Source organism: Herpailurus yagouaroundi, unplaced genomic scaffold, assembly GCF_014898765.1.
Source record: "Herpailurus yagouaroundi ecotype Mexico unplaced genomic scaffold, PumYag 28, whole genome shotgun sequence".
In the NCBI taxonomy this organism is placed as follows: Eukaryota; Metazoa; Chordata; class Mammalia; order Carnivora; family Felidae; genus Herpailurus; species Herpailurus yagouaroundi.
In genome coordinates this window covers 58,364,626-58,378,957 of record NW_024412376.1, presented here as the reverse complement: position 1 = coordinate 58,378,957, position 14,332 = coordinate 58,364,626, and the positions used below count along the sequence as shown (strand labels likewise).

The 14,332-nt window shown below is 43.7% G+C and overlaps 1 protein-coding gene across 11 annotated transcripts in view; it reads left to right on the top strand.

Moving 5' to 3' along the window:
* JADE1 (jade family PHD finger 1) overlaps positions 1-14,332 on the top strand; it is a 59,498-nt gene that overhangs the window by 25,403 nt on the left and 19,763 nt on the right. For 7 of the 11 annotated variants that reach the window (XM_040474081.1, XM_040474025.1, XM_040474030.1 and 4 more), the window contains exons 3-6: positions 3,416-3,501; positions 6,495-6,652; positions 8,593-8,780; positions 11,348-11,559. In XM_040474081.1, coding sequence (XP_040330015.1) covers positions 3,416-3,501; positions 6,495-6,652; positions 8,593-8,780; positions 11,348-11,559 — 644 coding nt within the window. Of the gene's footprint in view, positions 1-3,415; positions 3,502-3,842; positions 3,886-6,494; positions 6,653-8,592; positions 8,781-11,347; positions 11,560-14,332 lie in introns of all 11 variants that reach the window. The other 4 variants (XM_040474047.1, XM_040474037.1, XM_040474056.1 and 1 more) reach the window with 1 other exon arrangement.

Here is a 14,332-nt window from a genome sequence, read left to right as displayed (position 1 = left end):
TTCTTACTGAGCATGACTGTTTGTCCTCAGCAACACTATATTTTTTTCCTCTTAAAATTTTTTTGAGAATCTGCTGTGTGCACAACACCAACTTAGGTGTGGTGTATGTTGTAAATAGCCATCTGTGTCTTGTCCCTGATGTCTCTTGACACAGTGCTTGAAAGCAAATAAACCAGACAGAGATCACCAGGAACAAATACCGCTGCTGGACATGGAAGGGCCTTCTAGTTCCCTCGTCAGATTCTCACCTGGTTCAGCAGGGAAATCTAGGTTTTATGTACAACCACCTGTGTAAAGTAAAATGGAGCATTATCTTTTCCTTTACTGTTACTGGATGATAGAAAATCATCCCTTTTTTTTTTGTGCATACATTTAAAGTATACACTTTGATACATTTTGAATGTTTATACCCTTGAAATCATTACACTCAAGATAATCCTTCCCTCTTTTTTCCCTAGTCAACCTCTGATCTACTTTCTGTTTTTACAGATTAGTTTCTGTCTTCCAGAGTTTTATGTAAATGGAATAATGCATGCAGTATGTACTCTTTTTGTCTGGATTCTTTCATTCTACATTTATTCCAAAGTTAATTCATGTTACATGTATCAACATCTCATTTTTTTTTATTGCTGGGTTATACTCCATTGTATGGATATACCGTAATTTGGATAATAAATTGTATGGATACCACTGTTCACTCATTTACTTTGTTGGTAGATACTTGGTTGATTACTGGTTTTTGACTTTTATTTATAAACCTCCATTTTGTCAGTTATAATTGAAATTTTACCTTTTCCCTAGTCTTTCCCTTTCTGCAAAGTGCTTGTAATAGATTATGTTTTCTCTTCTTCTTTCATTAGGTAAATTAAAAGGAAGAGAAACAGATTATTTCTGGGTAGACCAGAGTTTCTCTTGGATAATAATACTATCAGATACCCAATTTTGTAGCATCTTTGGGTACATGATTTTGAAAGCTAATGTGGCACAGACTATTTTTTCAAGAATATAGAAACAGCCCTAGAAAAATGTCTAAGTGACTGCCATTACTTGGAGTGTGTTCTTGGCTAGTAAAGCTGTACACTTCCTGGGAACCTTGGAAACTACCTGGGAGGGACTCTGACAGATCCCCTAGAAGAGGCAAGAGTGTCACAAAAACTAAAATTGAGCAAGTTTGCCGTTTCTGCTTGAACTGTGTAAGTATTTGACTGTAAGACTCACTTCCCCTCACTCCATGTTCATTTTTAAAGTATAGCAGTGGAGTGATTTCTTTTAAAGTTTCTAGTTTTCTTATCATTTGTAACCCTTCTCGTAGTAACTCAAAGGAAAGGGCCTATGCCTTTTCTTCCCTGCATCTTTCTCCAACCCCTGAGCATCTTTCTAGAGTTGCTATCACTCTTCCTTGTTTCTTCCAGCCTGTGGGCTGGCCAGAGGGTGGCCTGCAGTACCAGATGGTGAAAAGGGGCTTAACGATGGGAGCCACCTGCCTTTCTCTCCAGGTTCCTCACTTGGCTTCTGCCTTTCCCATTTTCCACTGATGACCAGATTTAGAACTTCTGCAAGTTGGGTTCGCACCCCTGTTTGTGCCCAGAATCTTTCTTTCAGTGTGGGAGTGAAACATTCTTACTCATTGGAGTCTAAAGAGGTATACTTTTTTTTTTTTTAAGGAAGAGTTTTTCTAAAATATTTACTGAACAGTATGGTAGGACCACCTGTAGGAAATCTAATTCTGCTAACCTAACAACAGTCAGTTGACCCAGTAGCAGCCTTCAGAACTGGTGATCAGGGGTAGTGCCCACATCTTCCCTGTCAGAGAGGAGTTTGGAAATCTCGTTTAGTTTTGGTCATTGAAAATCTTGATGATAGGCTTATGTACAGAATCTATTTCTTGATGTCTCCAAGGTCTTAAGGGTGCTTTGATTCTCTTGTTCCTTGTCTCTGGAATCCATGGAGATAAGAGCTTCCTGTTTGAGTGGCAAGTGGTTTTGCTGGTAGAATGCAACTCCCTCAGGCTCGGGCTTTTATTTGCAGGGTAGGGGGGTTGTTAATTTCTGGGAAACAGTACAGTGTGTGTTCAGGGTAGAGGTGAGTAGGTAGTTAGACACCCACTGCAGGTGGTTGTGAGGGATGTTTGGGAGCTCTGGTGGTGATATGGTACCCACAAACAGGAGGCCACTGCAGTTGGCCATAAAACAAGTGACAGGAGGCAGAGGTGGAGGTGGTGAGAAAAGAGGCTGGGATTCTGAGGTATTGGGTAGTTGCATTGAATATAAGTTGGCCATTGATTGGATGTGTCCTGAGTGAGGAGAGTCTAGGATGACTCTTAGGTTTCTGAATTCTAATAGAAATGATAGTGGTATTCATCAAAGTAGAAACACAAGAGGAATAAGAGGTTTAGGCAAAATGTTGAGTCCAGTTTTTGTCGCGCTGAGTTGGCTGATCTAAGGAACCCGGAGCTTTATGTCTTATCTGAAGGTGAATGTGCACCTGGAGCTTGGGACGGAGGTGAGTGTGGGAATGCAAGTCTGACAGTTTCCTGGGCGCACTGGATAAGACTGAGTGAGAGGGCAGGGGTGAGTGCTCCTTGGGGAGAGCACTCGGAACAGGAAGGAGGAACACTAATATTTACGGGATGCATAGGAGACAAAGTGGACACCAGGCAAGAGAATTGCCACCTGGGTGGAGGGAGCATCTGAAGCAGGATGGAGTTATTGCTATAGAGAGGTCTTCAGGCCTGAGAGGAACTCAGACATGGCGGCAGTTAGGAGACAAGGGTGCCCTGGTAGGGTTTCCAGATTTTGTGGCTTGGTGGGGATGATGCTGGATAACAGACCATTAGTTATTTAGAAATGTGGAAGAAATGCACAGAAAAGAGCCAGTTGGCCTTTTCTTGGGAAAGGGGAGTAGGCAATTTTAAGGTTATTTGGCCATAGCCCCTAGTCTATTGCAGTCTTGGAACTTTCCTGTTCTAGGGCATGCTAAGTTTTTATATTTGTGGAGTCAAGATTTTTTCTTTTTAAGTTTTGGCGGGGTGGCATTAGGATTGAACATAATGATCTTAGCATTTAGAAAAGTTTACTGAAAACTCCAATGTTTCTCAATTTGTATTTACCAACGTGAGACTTTGAACCTTATAAGAAATGCAGGCTTACAGATGAAGGCTCCACATGCATGATGCTCTTAAAAGGCCTTCCCTCCTGTGGGCTGTACCTGGGATACACAGTGAGAACCAGAGCAAGCTTGTTAGGCCTGCTCTGGAAAGTGAGTGGTTTAAGTAAGTACTGGGATTGGAGGAGCATCAAGTCATGGGGGAGGTGCTGAGGTGAGCCTTGCCAAATTTGGTTTAAAAAAACCCTGTGAACGCACAGTGATTTGTGTGCTCTTAATTGTTCCTCTTTGGATATTTATTTGTCTTTAGGCCTCTCAACTACTTGGTCACAGAATTCCCGATCTCAGCACAGGAGAGGTTCGTGCTCCAGACATGAAGATCGAAAACCTTCAGAGGTATTTCCTGAGTGATGGTGTGATTGTGCATGTCCTACATGTGTGCATGAGAACATGTGATTGGCACACACCTGGTTGGTTGAAATTGATGCCTCTGCAATCATGGGCAAGTTATCTAACTTCTTTGTGCCTCAGTTTCCGAATTTGTAAGATGGGGATAACACAGGTGTTTGCCTCAGAGGATTCTTGTGAGGATTAAGTGGGTTAATACACAGACATTAATACATACTAAGCACTTAAAAGTGCTCAGTAGTAAATGTTAGCTATTACTATTAATTATATTCTTTTTTTCCTTTTCTGTTTCATCTTCGCTGGCTCCCAACAACTTTTCCTCTGGCCAGGAGATCAGCGGGTTCGGCTGCTGCCAGTCACTGCCAGCCTCAAGTTAGTTTTGGCCATGAATTTGTGGCTTATTTGGCAACAACCCATTGTAATTCTGGGAGTTTTGTTTTGGCGATTACGCTTAAGGCTTTTCCCCCTTCTTTTTCAATTTGTTTCTTCTATTTCCCTACTCCCCCACGTTTTGTTATCTGTCTGCCTGCCTACCTACCTACCTACCTACCTACCTGTTCTCTATTGTCTCTTTATTTACAATTGCTTTTAGGTGCATTTCTCTGCTGGCCTTTGTTGATTAGGGCCTTCTACCAGTCCTGAGATATGTTTTCTTTGACAACCTCTGCCAGGCTCTGAGGATTTAAATGATTGAAGAAAGGGCATTTTAGTTTGTCATGGTTTTCAGGTGGGCAGGTTGTGGGGAAGAGAGCCTTTGGTTCAGCCCCTTGTTTTGTGCTGCGTCTTTCACGGGATGACTCCAAAGACCACCTCATCCTGTAGCTTCAGAGCAGAGGCCTGCATTCCACCAGGTACTTCATTTTCTCTGACTGTAATGGAAGTGTTGGGGGACACTGTGTTGAGCAGTGTAGGAATTTTTAGTTGTGGAATAACATTCTCCATGAGGAAATGTACTTTATATCCTTTAAAATTGCAGAAAGTCATCCCAGGAGACATTAGATCAAACCTTCATGGGCAGGTGGCCATTTTATTGCCTTGATTATTCCAGGCCTTTGTCATTTTGAACCTGCAGTGCTCCCCTCCTTTTCTGAGGTATTGGAGTGGCTCTGCCTGCCTTTATTTCTTCAATTCTCTGTGCTGCCTCCACAACCACTGTACTGTCACTTGAGGGTAAAAATACAGGGTGACTCGAATAGGGAAGCTGGTACTGGGTGTGCTGAGCACCAGGCAGTGAGATGGGGCTGAGCAGCATGGATGGCACTGGTCTTGTCCCTGACCCCGGTTTTGTTTCTGATTTTTTTTTCTAAAGTTCTCTGAGTTCAGCAGTTAGTTCAGACTACTTTATATTTAGGTTAGCACTAACTCTGAACTCTGCCAGAGGCTTGGAAATTCATTTAGGGCATCTCTTTCAGTTTTTGGCGTCCTCCTCTGAGTCTTTTAGTAAAGGAATGGTGGGCCATCCTGTTCTCATCCTGTTGCTTCAGTTTGATTTTTCCTTCTTTGGCAAACTCCCTTATTTATTACTTGTAAGTTGTAGTTGGAATGTGTGTTTTAACTGACTTGCTTCCTGTGATTTTTGTTTTCAAGGACTTTTCCTCTTTGGGGGTGAGGAGGGCACGGATGATCAAGGTCCTGTGCAGACCAGTGCGTCAGGTGGCTCAGGGCTGTCAGGGAACCTGATCTTAGTTGTGCTTTTGTGGAGGCTGCACAGCCAGGTTCTTCCTTTTTTCTGGAACGTTAGAAACAAGAAATGGCATACTGGTGAAAAGTCGGTGTTGAGAGATGGCAGCCTGGAGAAATGGCCTTTTTATTCAGACACTGCCTCAGACGGTGGTCTGACTATGGTGAAGTTTATTAAAGTGATCACCAGTTTGAAAAGCCACCAGGAAAAACAAATGGACCTATTAGCAGGCATATAATGTGAACTGTGCTTAGCAGCATAAGAAAGAACTCACTGTCCCAAGAAGAGAGAGTTCAGCATTGTGACTTGTGTAAACAGAGTGTAGCTTACGGATGCAGGCTTGCTTCGTGCCAAATACAACTTTGGGCTGGTGCTGATGCCAGGGTTGGAGCTTCCTTATGTAGCCCTGAGACACCAGTGGACTGAGGATGGAGGACGAGGCCGTGGCTGTGCTCCTGTCGTGTCCCCAGTCAGGAGGAGCGGGCATGCCGGTGCCACTTTGCTCCCTCAGTACAGCGATACTTTTGAGTTTTGTGGGTCTGATTTTGGCCAGGTGAAGAGAGAGTATAGTAGCTTGCTTGCTTCTTTCTTTTACTCTCCTTCCCTCCTCTGCTTTCCCCACTAATGTTGCTTCCTTTGTAGAAGTTACATCAGGTAAAGGTGTGTAAACATGTTCTTTACAAGCCCCCTTTCTGACTTGACCCCATTGGTCTGTCCCCAATTCTCTCCCATATTTTTCTAGCCTGTACTTCTGCGTTGGCATCTGCCAACCAGGGCCTGACTCCCCAGCCACCTTGCCATAAGCCTAGTGTCCTGGGAGGCAGGAGCTGGGTGGCTGCAGTCTGAGTATAGAAGAGGAGGCCCTGGTGGTTCTAGGTTATGGCTTGAAGTGTTAAGTGGTTAGTGGAGTTTTATTTCTTAAACATCTACCAAAAGAGCACCCTTGAGTGAAATGCCTCCTTCCACAGATTTTTAGGTGTGTGTTTTCAGCAGTAGTCTTTGGAATTGAGAGTTCATGAGATTTCTCAGGGGAGGACAACGAGGTTTCTCTGTTGCTTGTCAGAGACACCTCAGGCTTGTGGAGTTGATGAGGAAGTGAGAGGGTAGTGTGAGCTGTGCTGCCCCCAAGCCTGAGAGGCCAAGGCTGTGGCCCACTGAGGGCTTCCGGTCGTCGGTCAGACTGGGTCTCTGCTGATACAGTGACGTTACTACACAGCAGCTCCATGGTTACCCTGCAGCTGCCAGCACTCTGAATAAAAATGCAAGTATCAAATGTCAGTGACCCTTTCTCTCTTTCCAGGTGTTTAGGACAGACCTGATCACCGCTATGAAGTTGCATGACTCCTATCAGCTGAACCCAGATGAGTACTATGTGTTGGCAGATCCCTGGAGACAGGAGTGGGAGAAAGGAGTCCAGGTGCCCGTGAGCCCTGGGACCATCCCTCAGCCTGTGGCCAGGTAGACGTGCCTCTCCACCTGCCGTTGCTTTTCTGCCCTGACATCCAGGTGCCTGAGAAGAGCAGTGTTTCAGTTAGTGAAATGATGAGGCCTCAAGTGGCAATAGAAATGTGTAGAAACACATTTCAGGTCCATAGAGTAGTGATTTTTGAGGACCATGGGCCTTCAGACTACACATTCCAGCTGTCTTGGGAAGGTGCTGGCTGCACTTTCATGAGAGGAGGGCAAATTCCAAGACATTTTGGGAACTGACTGGGGGAGGGAAAACTTTTATTCCTCCACTTGTCCCTCACCTACCTCCAGATCCTCTTCACTCTGGAGAGGAGTGGGGGCCCGGCTTCTTGGATATTGCGGGGATTGACTGCACCTCTGGAGAGGAGGCCTGCCAGGTCAGGGTTAGGTGGAAGTGGAGCTTAAGGAGAGGGCTGTATTTGATGAATTCTCCTATGGCTGGACTTTGCCCAGTTGTTCTTGCTGGGCTTCCTTTGGATTTGCTTACAAAGTACTTTTCCCCTTAAGGGTGTTGAGGGTCCGGGTCCTTGATGACTTCCCTTTGCATAAAGGACCAGTTTGCTCATTTCTTCTTCGCTGTCTTGCTCAGCTGACTGGAGGTTCCTCACAGGGAGAGAGGATTCAGGGCCTCTGCTCCCAACTAGCACCTGGTTTCTCTGCTGTGTTGTCACTCAGCTGCCTGCCTTGTGAAGTGGACTCATTCACTGTTGCTGATGATCATTGTTTTGGATCTGTGACAAATGTCCACATAAATATGCAGGCTTAAATGACCAATCAGATACCCCTGTAGGCTGGACTTCTGGCCTGTGGAGTGGAATGTTAAACTGGGCTCTGCAAGATAAACACTGCATTTGCCTTAGAATCTGCATCTGGGGCACAATCCCGACTGTTAGAGTGCTGGCAGTCCCAATCCAGGAATTCAGGAATTCCTCTATGAATCTTTTTTTTTTGGGGGGGGCGGAGGGGGGCGTGGATAGAGGAGCCCAGCATCAGAGAAGTATGTGGTACCACAGCTTCTGGAGTTTTTAGTTAAAACCTTGCTCTTAGTTGAGTAGGAGAAATAACAACCTTTGGTTTGCCTGAGTGTCACATAGATAAAATCGCTCTGGTAATTGTAAGGTTGATGAAAATACTTTGGACACTCCTTGGACAGCTTGTTGATGCTGACACAAACTGCTGATGTGGTGGGCGTGTGGAGCTCTGATGCTGGGCCTTTGTCTTTAGGAAGAGAAGGCCCTTCATTCCATGTTGGGGGTGATTGGGTCTTGTGTCATTTCTTTTGAGTGGGGTATGGTGGAAAGCTCTTCTGTGGGTGTTGACAGGTTGGGGGAGGTTGGCAGTTATAAGGAGATCCTGAGTGTATGTTGGGAGAGTCTCCCACTTGGCTAGGCCTCTTAGATTCTTAGACTGATTAGTAATGGACAAGGGCTAGTTTTATTTTTAAGATTAGAGGTGATGGGTTTGTCCTCTTGGCTCTGCGGTGTTCTGCCATGCATTGTCCTGCCTGAACCTAGTGCTGGGCCTTCAGCAGGGTGGTCAGGCCTGATTGGTGGAAAGTGATTTTATCCTAAACTCTCACAAGTTAGGTTGGTGTTGAGGTGTTGCCAGCAGAGCAACTGCTGTCCTAGATGAAGGCTCAGGGCATGTGGGATCCTGGGAAGCCAGTTGGAAAAAGCTGGTCAAGCTGGTTTTGAGGACTTTTTAGTGTTTTTTCACTTGTATCTTTTTCCATTTTGGGGGCTTAAATGATACTTCTACTTAGTTTTATTAACAGTGATGTTAATTAGCAGTGACGTTTTAAGCCAATTTGTCTGGTGAGAACCTGGGGTTTAGGGCGTTGGAAGTGGAAGCAAGCTTTGGGCCTTGTGATGAATTCCTGTCATGTGGCAGGAAGGGTAACGTGGCTGCCTTGTTTTCTTGTTAACTAGGGTCGTGTCTGAAGAGAAATCCCTCATGTTCATCAGGCCCAAGAAATACATTGTCTCACCGGGCTCCGAGCCTCCAGAGTTGGGCTATGTTGATATCCGGACGCTGGCTGACAGTGTGTGTCGTTACGACCTCAACGACATGGATGCTGCATGGCTGGAACTGACCAATGAGGAATTTAAGGAGATGGGTGAGAGACCATGGGTTGTATTGTTTTATTAATGAATGATGAATAGAGAAGAATTTTAGACATCTGGGTGAGTAGTAGAAGCTCATATCCTGGTGAAGGCAGCTTCATCATAGCTTTAGTCTCAGAATCGTGGGCTCTTTTTTGGAGATCAGCTTGTCTGGCTATGGCACATGTCTGTGGGCGGCTGGTAGACAGAGTGGTGGGATTGATGAGGGATGTTGTCCGTGGGCGTGGAGGCAGGATTCCCCATCTCTGCCCTGATCCACCCCCTCACTTATTTACCTCAAGGGAACTGAAGCCCAGAGAAATGAAGTGACTTCCCCAAGATGACAGGAGGGTCTGGTCTACAAAGTTTCCTGCTGTGTTCCCTGCCCCCTCCCACCGCAATGTCATTCAGATCCTTTCCTCAGCTCTGGCCTATTGTTTCTCATATTAAACTCCACTCTAGCCAGGCTCACTGTTTTCTAACACACCTCTTGTGTTTCTCACTTCTGTGATTCTCCTTGAGTCCTCCAAACCTGGAGTGCTTTTCCCTTTCCCTGTTCACCTCTGTCTGGGCTCTCCTTCCGTGAAGCCCCCGCCTTAGTTGAGCGCTTTGCCCATTATGGTTTATTTTCTATAAATTGATCTTTTTGTGTGTGTGTACAGCTTGGAGCTTCTGTACCTCATATGCTGGCACCTCCCAGTGTCAAGACCAGGATGGCACATGGGTTTCATCTCACATGCCACCTCTGATTGCCAAGGGCTTCCTGAAGTGTTGTGATGAGCAGGACCACTGAGGTCAAGTCTGGGCTCTGTGTGAGAGACTGCAAGGATTAATTGGAACTTGTGCTGTGGGACCTGGGTGGGAGAGAGGTGTTTGGTGGCTGTCTGGCACACAGTAGATATTTATAGAGTATTCGATGGTAGATTTGAAAGCCCTGAGGGACAAAGACTGTTTTGTGTTGTATCAGTCAGTCGCTGAACCTAGCACAGGGCCTGGCACATACCAGTTGTTTTGCTGCCATGCTGCTCCCCAGGCTGTGGCATGGGAGCAGTGGTGCAGACTGAGCTGGGAAAGTTGTTTGACAGAGTATATCACCATCTCCAAAGGTCCCTGCTTTTAGGTTTCAGTAGCCAGGGTATTAGCAAGCCAGGGGGCTCTTTTACACAGTCTGTTCCTAAGTGTTCAGAGCTCCCTTGGACAGAATACCATTCAGTTCCAGCTTCAAAGATTATAAAGTTGTGGTTTGTAGTAGCTGTGTAAAGACCAGTGTAATGCACTTGACTGGCTAGGTGTCCTGTCTTAAGGCAGAGGGGTACAGCCAGAGACCCTGGCGGCTTTGGAGGTGGTTTAAGTAATGAGCCTGGCCTAACTCATCAGATTGAATGGTAGTATGGAATACTTCCGGCAAGGCAGATTATGTATGTGGTTGTAACGTAAATTGAACATATGCTTAAAGATGTTTGTTTTATTTTTATTGTTCGTTGTAATGGTAAGAAATAATTATGGAGCATAGGATTGTATTTTCAAAGCCACTGGTAGTTTCAAAATTGGTAGGAGGAATTGAGATATGAGTGCCCTGGCCATGCAGGCAAGTAACTTATCAGTAATTAGGGTATGAGGTGATAGCTGGGTGCTAGGTGACTTTTTTGAATGTGCTTAGAGCTTATCACAGTGTCAGCTCTAATGTGTTCTTCAGATTTTTAAAAACTTAAAGTGTTAATTTGATGGTTTTATATTTATCAAGAGTGCATAAAAGTTACTGGCTCTAATAACATTTCTGTTTTTTCTTGCCACTTACATGTTCTTTTAGAGTATTTTTAGTCTAACCTGTTTTTTCTTTCTGCATGAGTATTTTCATTGTAGGAAGTTTGGAATATCTCCACAAGTGAGATAAGACTTATTTTCTTCCACCACTCCTATAACCATGATAACCACTTGAAATTTATTTTTGGTCATTCTTGCATAAGAATGCATTTTATTTGATTCACAATGAGCTGTTTCCTTTGCTTCAGACATTCCTTGTGTTTCTGTCTTTCATGTGTCTGATTAACTATGCATCTCAACTTTGTAAATTCAGAGAGTGAGGAGGGGTAAATCAGTTAAAAACATTTGTGTGCTCACAGTGAAATCTGTTCTCAGAGCAACATTTTAAGTAGCAAGAAAGAATGTTTTTCAGAAAATACCCGAACTCTTATATATGGTCATGGTTTTGAAGTCCCTTCCATGTTACTTGTGGTTTATAATGTAATGAAATGATAATCTAACAATATATGTATTTAATATCCTTAAACCCTTTTGGGATTTATCTTTTGCTTTTCTTCTTACAACACTACATTTTCAGCACCTGTCCATAGGTAACAAACTGTTGCATGGAAGGTTGTGTCTGCCTTTTAATTTGAAGATCCTTCCTTGAACAGTCTGAGAGGCCTTCTTCAGTAGAAAATGGGACACTCAGGATGGATTTAGTTATAAGACGATGTATTATAAATATAAATATATTAATACTGTCATTAGTGCTGTCTTACTGTAATGTTTATTAATATAGATGTATTAAAATGTTCTTGTGGCATTTTTCCTTCAGGAATGCCTGAGTTAGATGAATACACCATGGAGAGGGTCCTGGAGGAATTTGAACAGCGATGCTATGACAATATGAATCATGCCATAGAGACCGAAGAAGGCCTGGGGATTGAATATGATGAAGATGTTGTCTGTGATGTCTGCCAGTCACCTGATGGTGAGGACGGCAATGAGATGGTGTTCTGTGACAAATGCAACATCTGTGTGCACCAGGTATGTGGGCAGCGAGGCCCAGAAAGGAGCCACCTGGGATGTGAGCTCATCTGCCACCAGGGAGGCCAGAGGTCTTCCACCACATAGGGTCTATTTTCCTGCTGTCCTTAGTGAGTTAAAGAAGTGTGCCCTATGGACGATGTCTCTTTTTTCTAATTGGTTCTTATAATGTTTGAAGTATTTCCTGTTACTTTTTTTTTTTTTTTTTTACAACTGGAAGAATACGATCCTTTATGGAAATCCTCCTTCCCTGACCTGTTTTTATTTCTATCCATAGAAGTGAGGTTTACTTAAAAAGAATATATGAGCCCCCTCTGCCCTGGCTTTCACACCTGAGTTTAGATATTAACACTGTGGGGGGTGGAGAGCAATTCCTAAAAGGTGGTTAGTTTGGTATTACTAGTTTGTTAGGCTGCCATAACAAAATACCACAGGACTGGGTGGCTTAAAACAACAGACATTTATTTACGATTTTGCAATTCTGAAGGTGGGAAGTCTGAATTAAGGTATGTTGACAGGGCCATGTTCCCTCAAACTTGTAGGGGAATCCTTCCTTGCCTCTGCCTGTCTTCTGGTGGTTTGCTAACACCTATTTTTTGGTTTACAGCTGCATAGTTCTGGTCTCTGCCTTTGTTGCCACATGGTGTCCTCCTTGTGTGTCTGTCTTCGCACATAGCCATCCTCTAAGAACACCAGCCCTGATGGATTAGGGGCTCACCTCTGACCTCATCTTAACAGATGACATCTGTTAGGACCCTGTTTCCAAATAGGTCACATTCTGAGGGACTGGGTTTAGGACTTCAACATATCTGTTTGGGACACAATTCAACCCATAACACTTGGTAACGTGTGGTAGTATGTAAACTGTGATATTGAAGAAGAACAAATAGGTCCCTTTTCTTAAACTTTTTTTCCTGTCCTTCCTGATGCCAGTTGGCATCTGGTCATTGCTTGCCACCATCCACAGAAAGGTAAATCCTTTGGCTTCAGTAAGGATAGGCACTGGGTGATTTTAAAAGCTTGTGGCAGCTGACGCTCTTCTCTCTTATTTATTACTTAATGCAATAATGAACTAATTTAGATTTCTGTGGGGACACATGTTCATATATATTTTTAGGATTTAAAGGGTTGTCTGTCATCTATTGATGTTGAGATTTAAAACAAACCTAAAAGCGAGACTCGTATACAGTAGGTCCTTGGGTGACCTCTCAGAAAGAATCCAATTTGTTCTGTGAAATTCTTCTTCATCATTTTGTTTATAATAGGTCTTCCTCGTGGGCTTCCTCTCTGCCTGGAGATGTCACTACTGGTGGCCTCTTGTCAGCTCATCCTGACAGGGAGACGTGAGGCCACAGTCTCTGCTTTAGTTGTGTTACAAGTCATCTTGTAGCTCTAGGTTTTCAGATTATCTGGGAAATTTCCTTGAGATGGCAGAATTCTTGCAGCGGTTTTATTGTGTCAAGATGATTGTGACTATGGATGTTGCCTTTTTGTTGCTGGTGTTATTTACCTGGATGATGTTTCAGTATTTTTCATACCATTTTACTTATTTTTTTTCCTGAGAATTTTGTTTGAAAATAAGGGTTCTGTTTGAAAACTAGTTGAACGCCCTGTTGTATAAATGAATTCACTGATGTCAGATGGGTTGTCCAGGATCCCACTATGGTTTAGTGATAGAGTTGGGACTGGGACTCAGGACTCCAGACCCCCCACACCTGTTCCCAGTCCTCTGTTCCTTACGTCATGTCTCTTTTCCTTAACATCTACTTCACCTTCCTTTTGACGTTTTCTTCCAGACTTCTTTTTAAGGCATACTGTACATAATCTTTTAATTTAGCTTAGATTTGATTTTCCAGAAAAAAAAAAAATCTCATTTCAAATGTGACTTTCTCTAGAATGCCTGATACAGACTTTCTTTTTCTTTTTTTTCTTTTTTTTGTAGTATTTGAAACCTTAATAGTATCTTTTAGTTCTATTAAAAAATTTTTTTCCAGTAAGTCTGTGTTGACAGTGGCTTACTCATGGCACCGGCTTAGTGCTCCTAAGCTCCAATCTTGGTGTTACTTAACTTTGCTCCTCATGCTTGTGGTTTCCTTTCTGCGTCCTGGATATTCACATTGCATAGTGGCTGTGTTTTTCCTGTCTGGAGGATCGGAGCTATGTTACCGTGACTCTCGGCTTTCTGACTTCTGGGTCATTTAAGGATAAAGTTCTGAACAATTTGGTATATTTAAAGGTTCTGAATGTGCTCCTGGTACCATCCTGGTTTTGTGTCTTCACTTATTTAACATTTACCTTTTCTTTTGAACCATCTTTTTTTTTTTTTTTTTTCCAACGTTTATTTATTTTTGGGACAGAGAGAGACAGAGCATGAACAGGGGAGGGGCAGAGAGAGGGAGACATAGAATCAGAAACAGGCTCCAGGCTCTGAGCCATCAGCCCAGAGCCTGACGCGGGGCTCGAACTCACGGACCACGAGATCGTGACCTGGCTGAAGCCAGACGCTTAACCGACTGTGCCACCCAGGCGCCCCTCTTTTGAACCATCTTAATGACTTTACTTGTAAAATCCTTGATTTCAGCACTTCAGGCTATCTTGTTCAATTTTGCCATTTTGTGCAATGCAGGCTTTATTTTAAATATCAGCTAGAGGTACCTGGGTGGCTCATTTGGTTAAGTGTCTGACTCTTGATCTCAGCTCAGGTCATGAACTCTTGGTTTGTGGGATCGAGCCTTGTATCAGGCTCCATGTTGGCAGCGTGGAGACTGCTTAG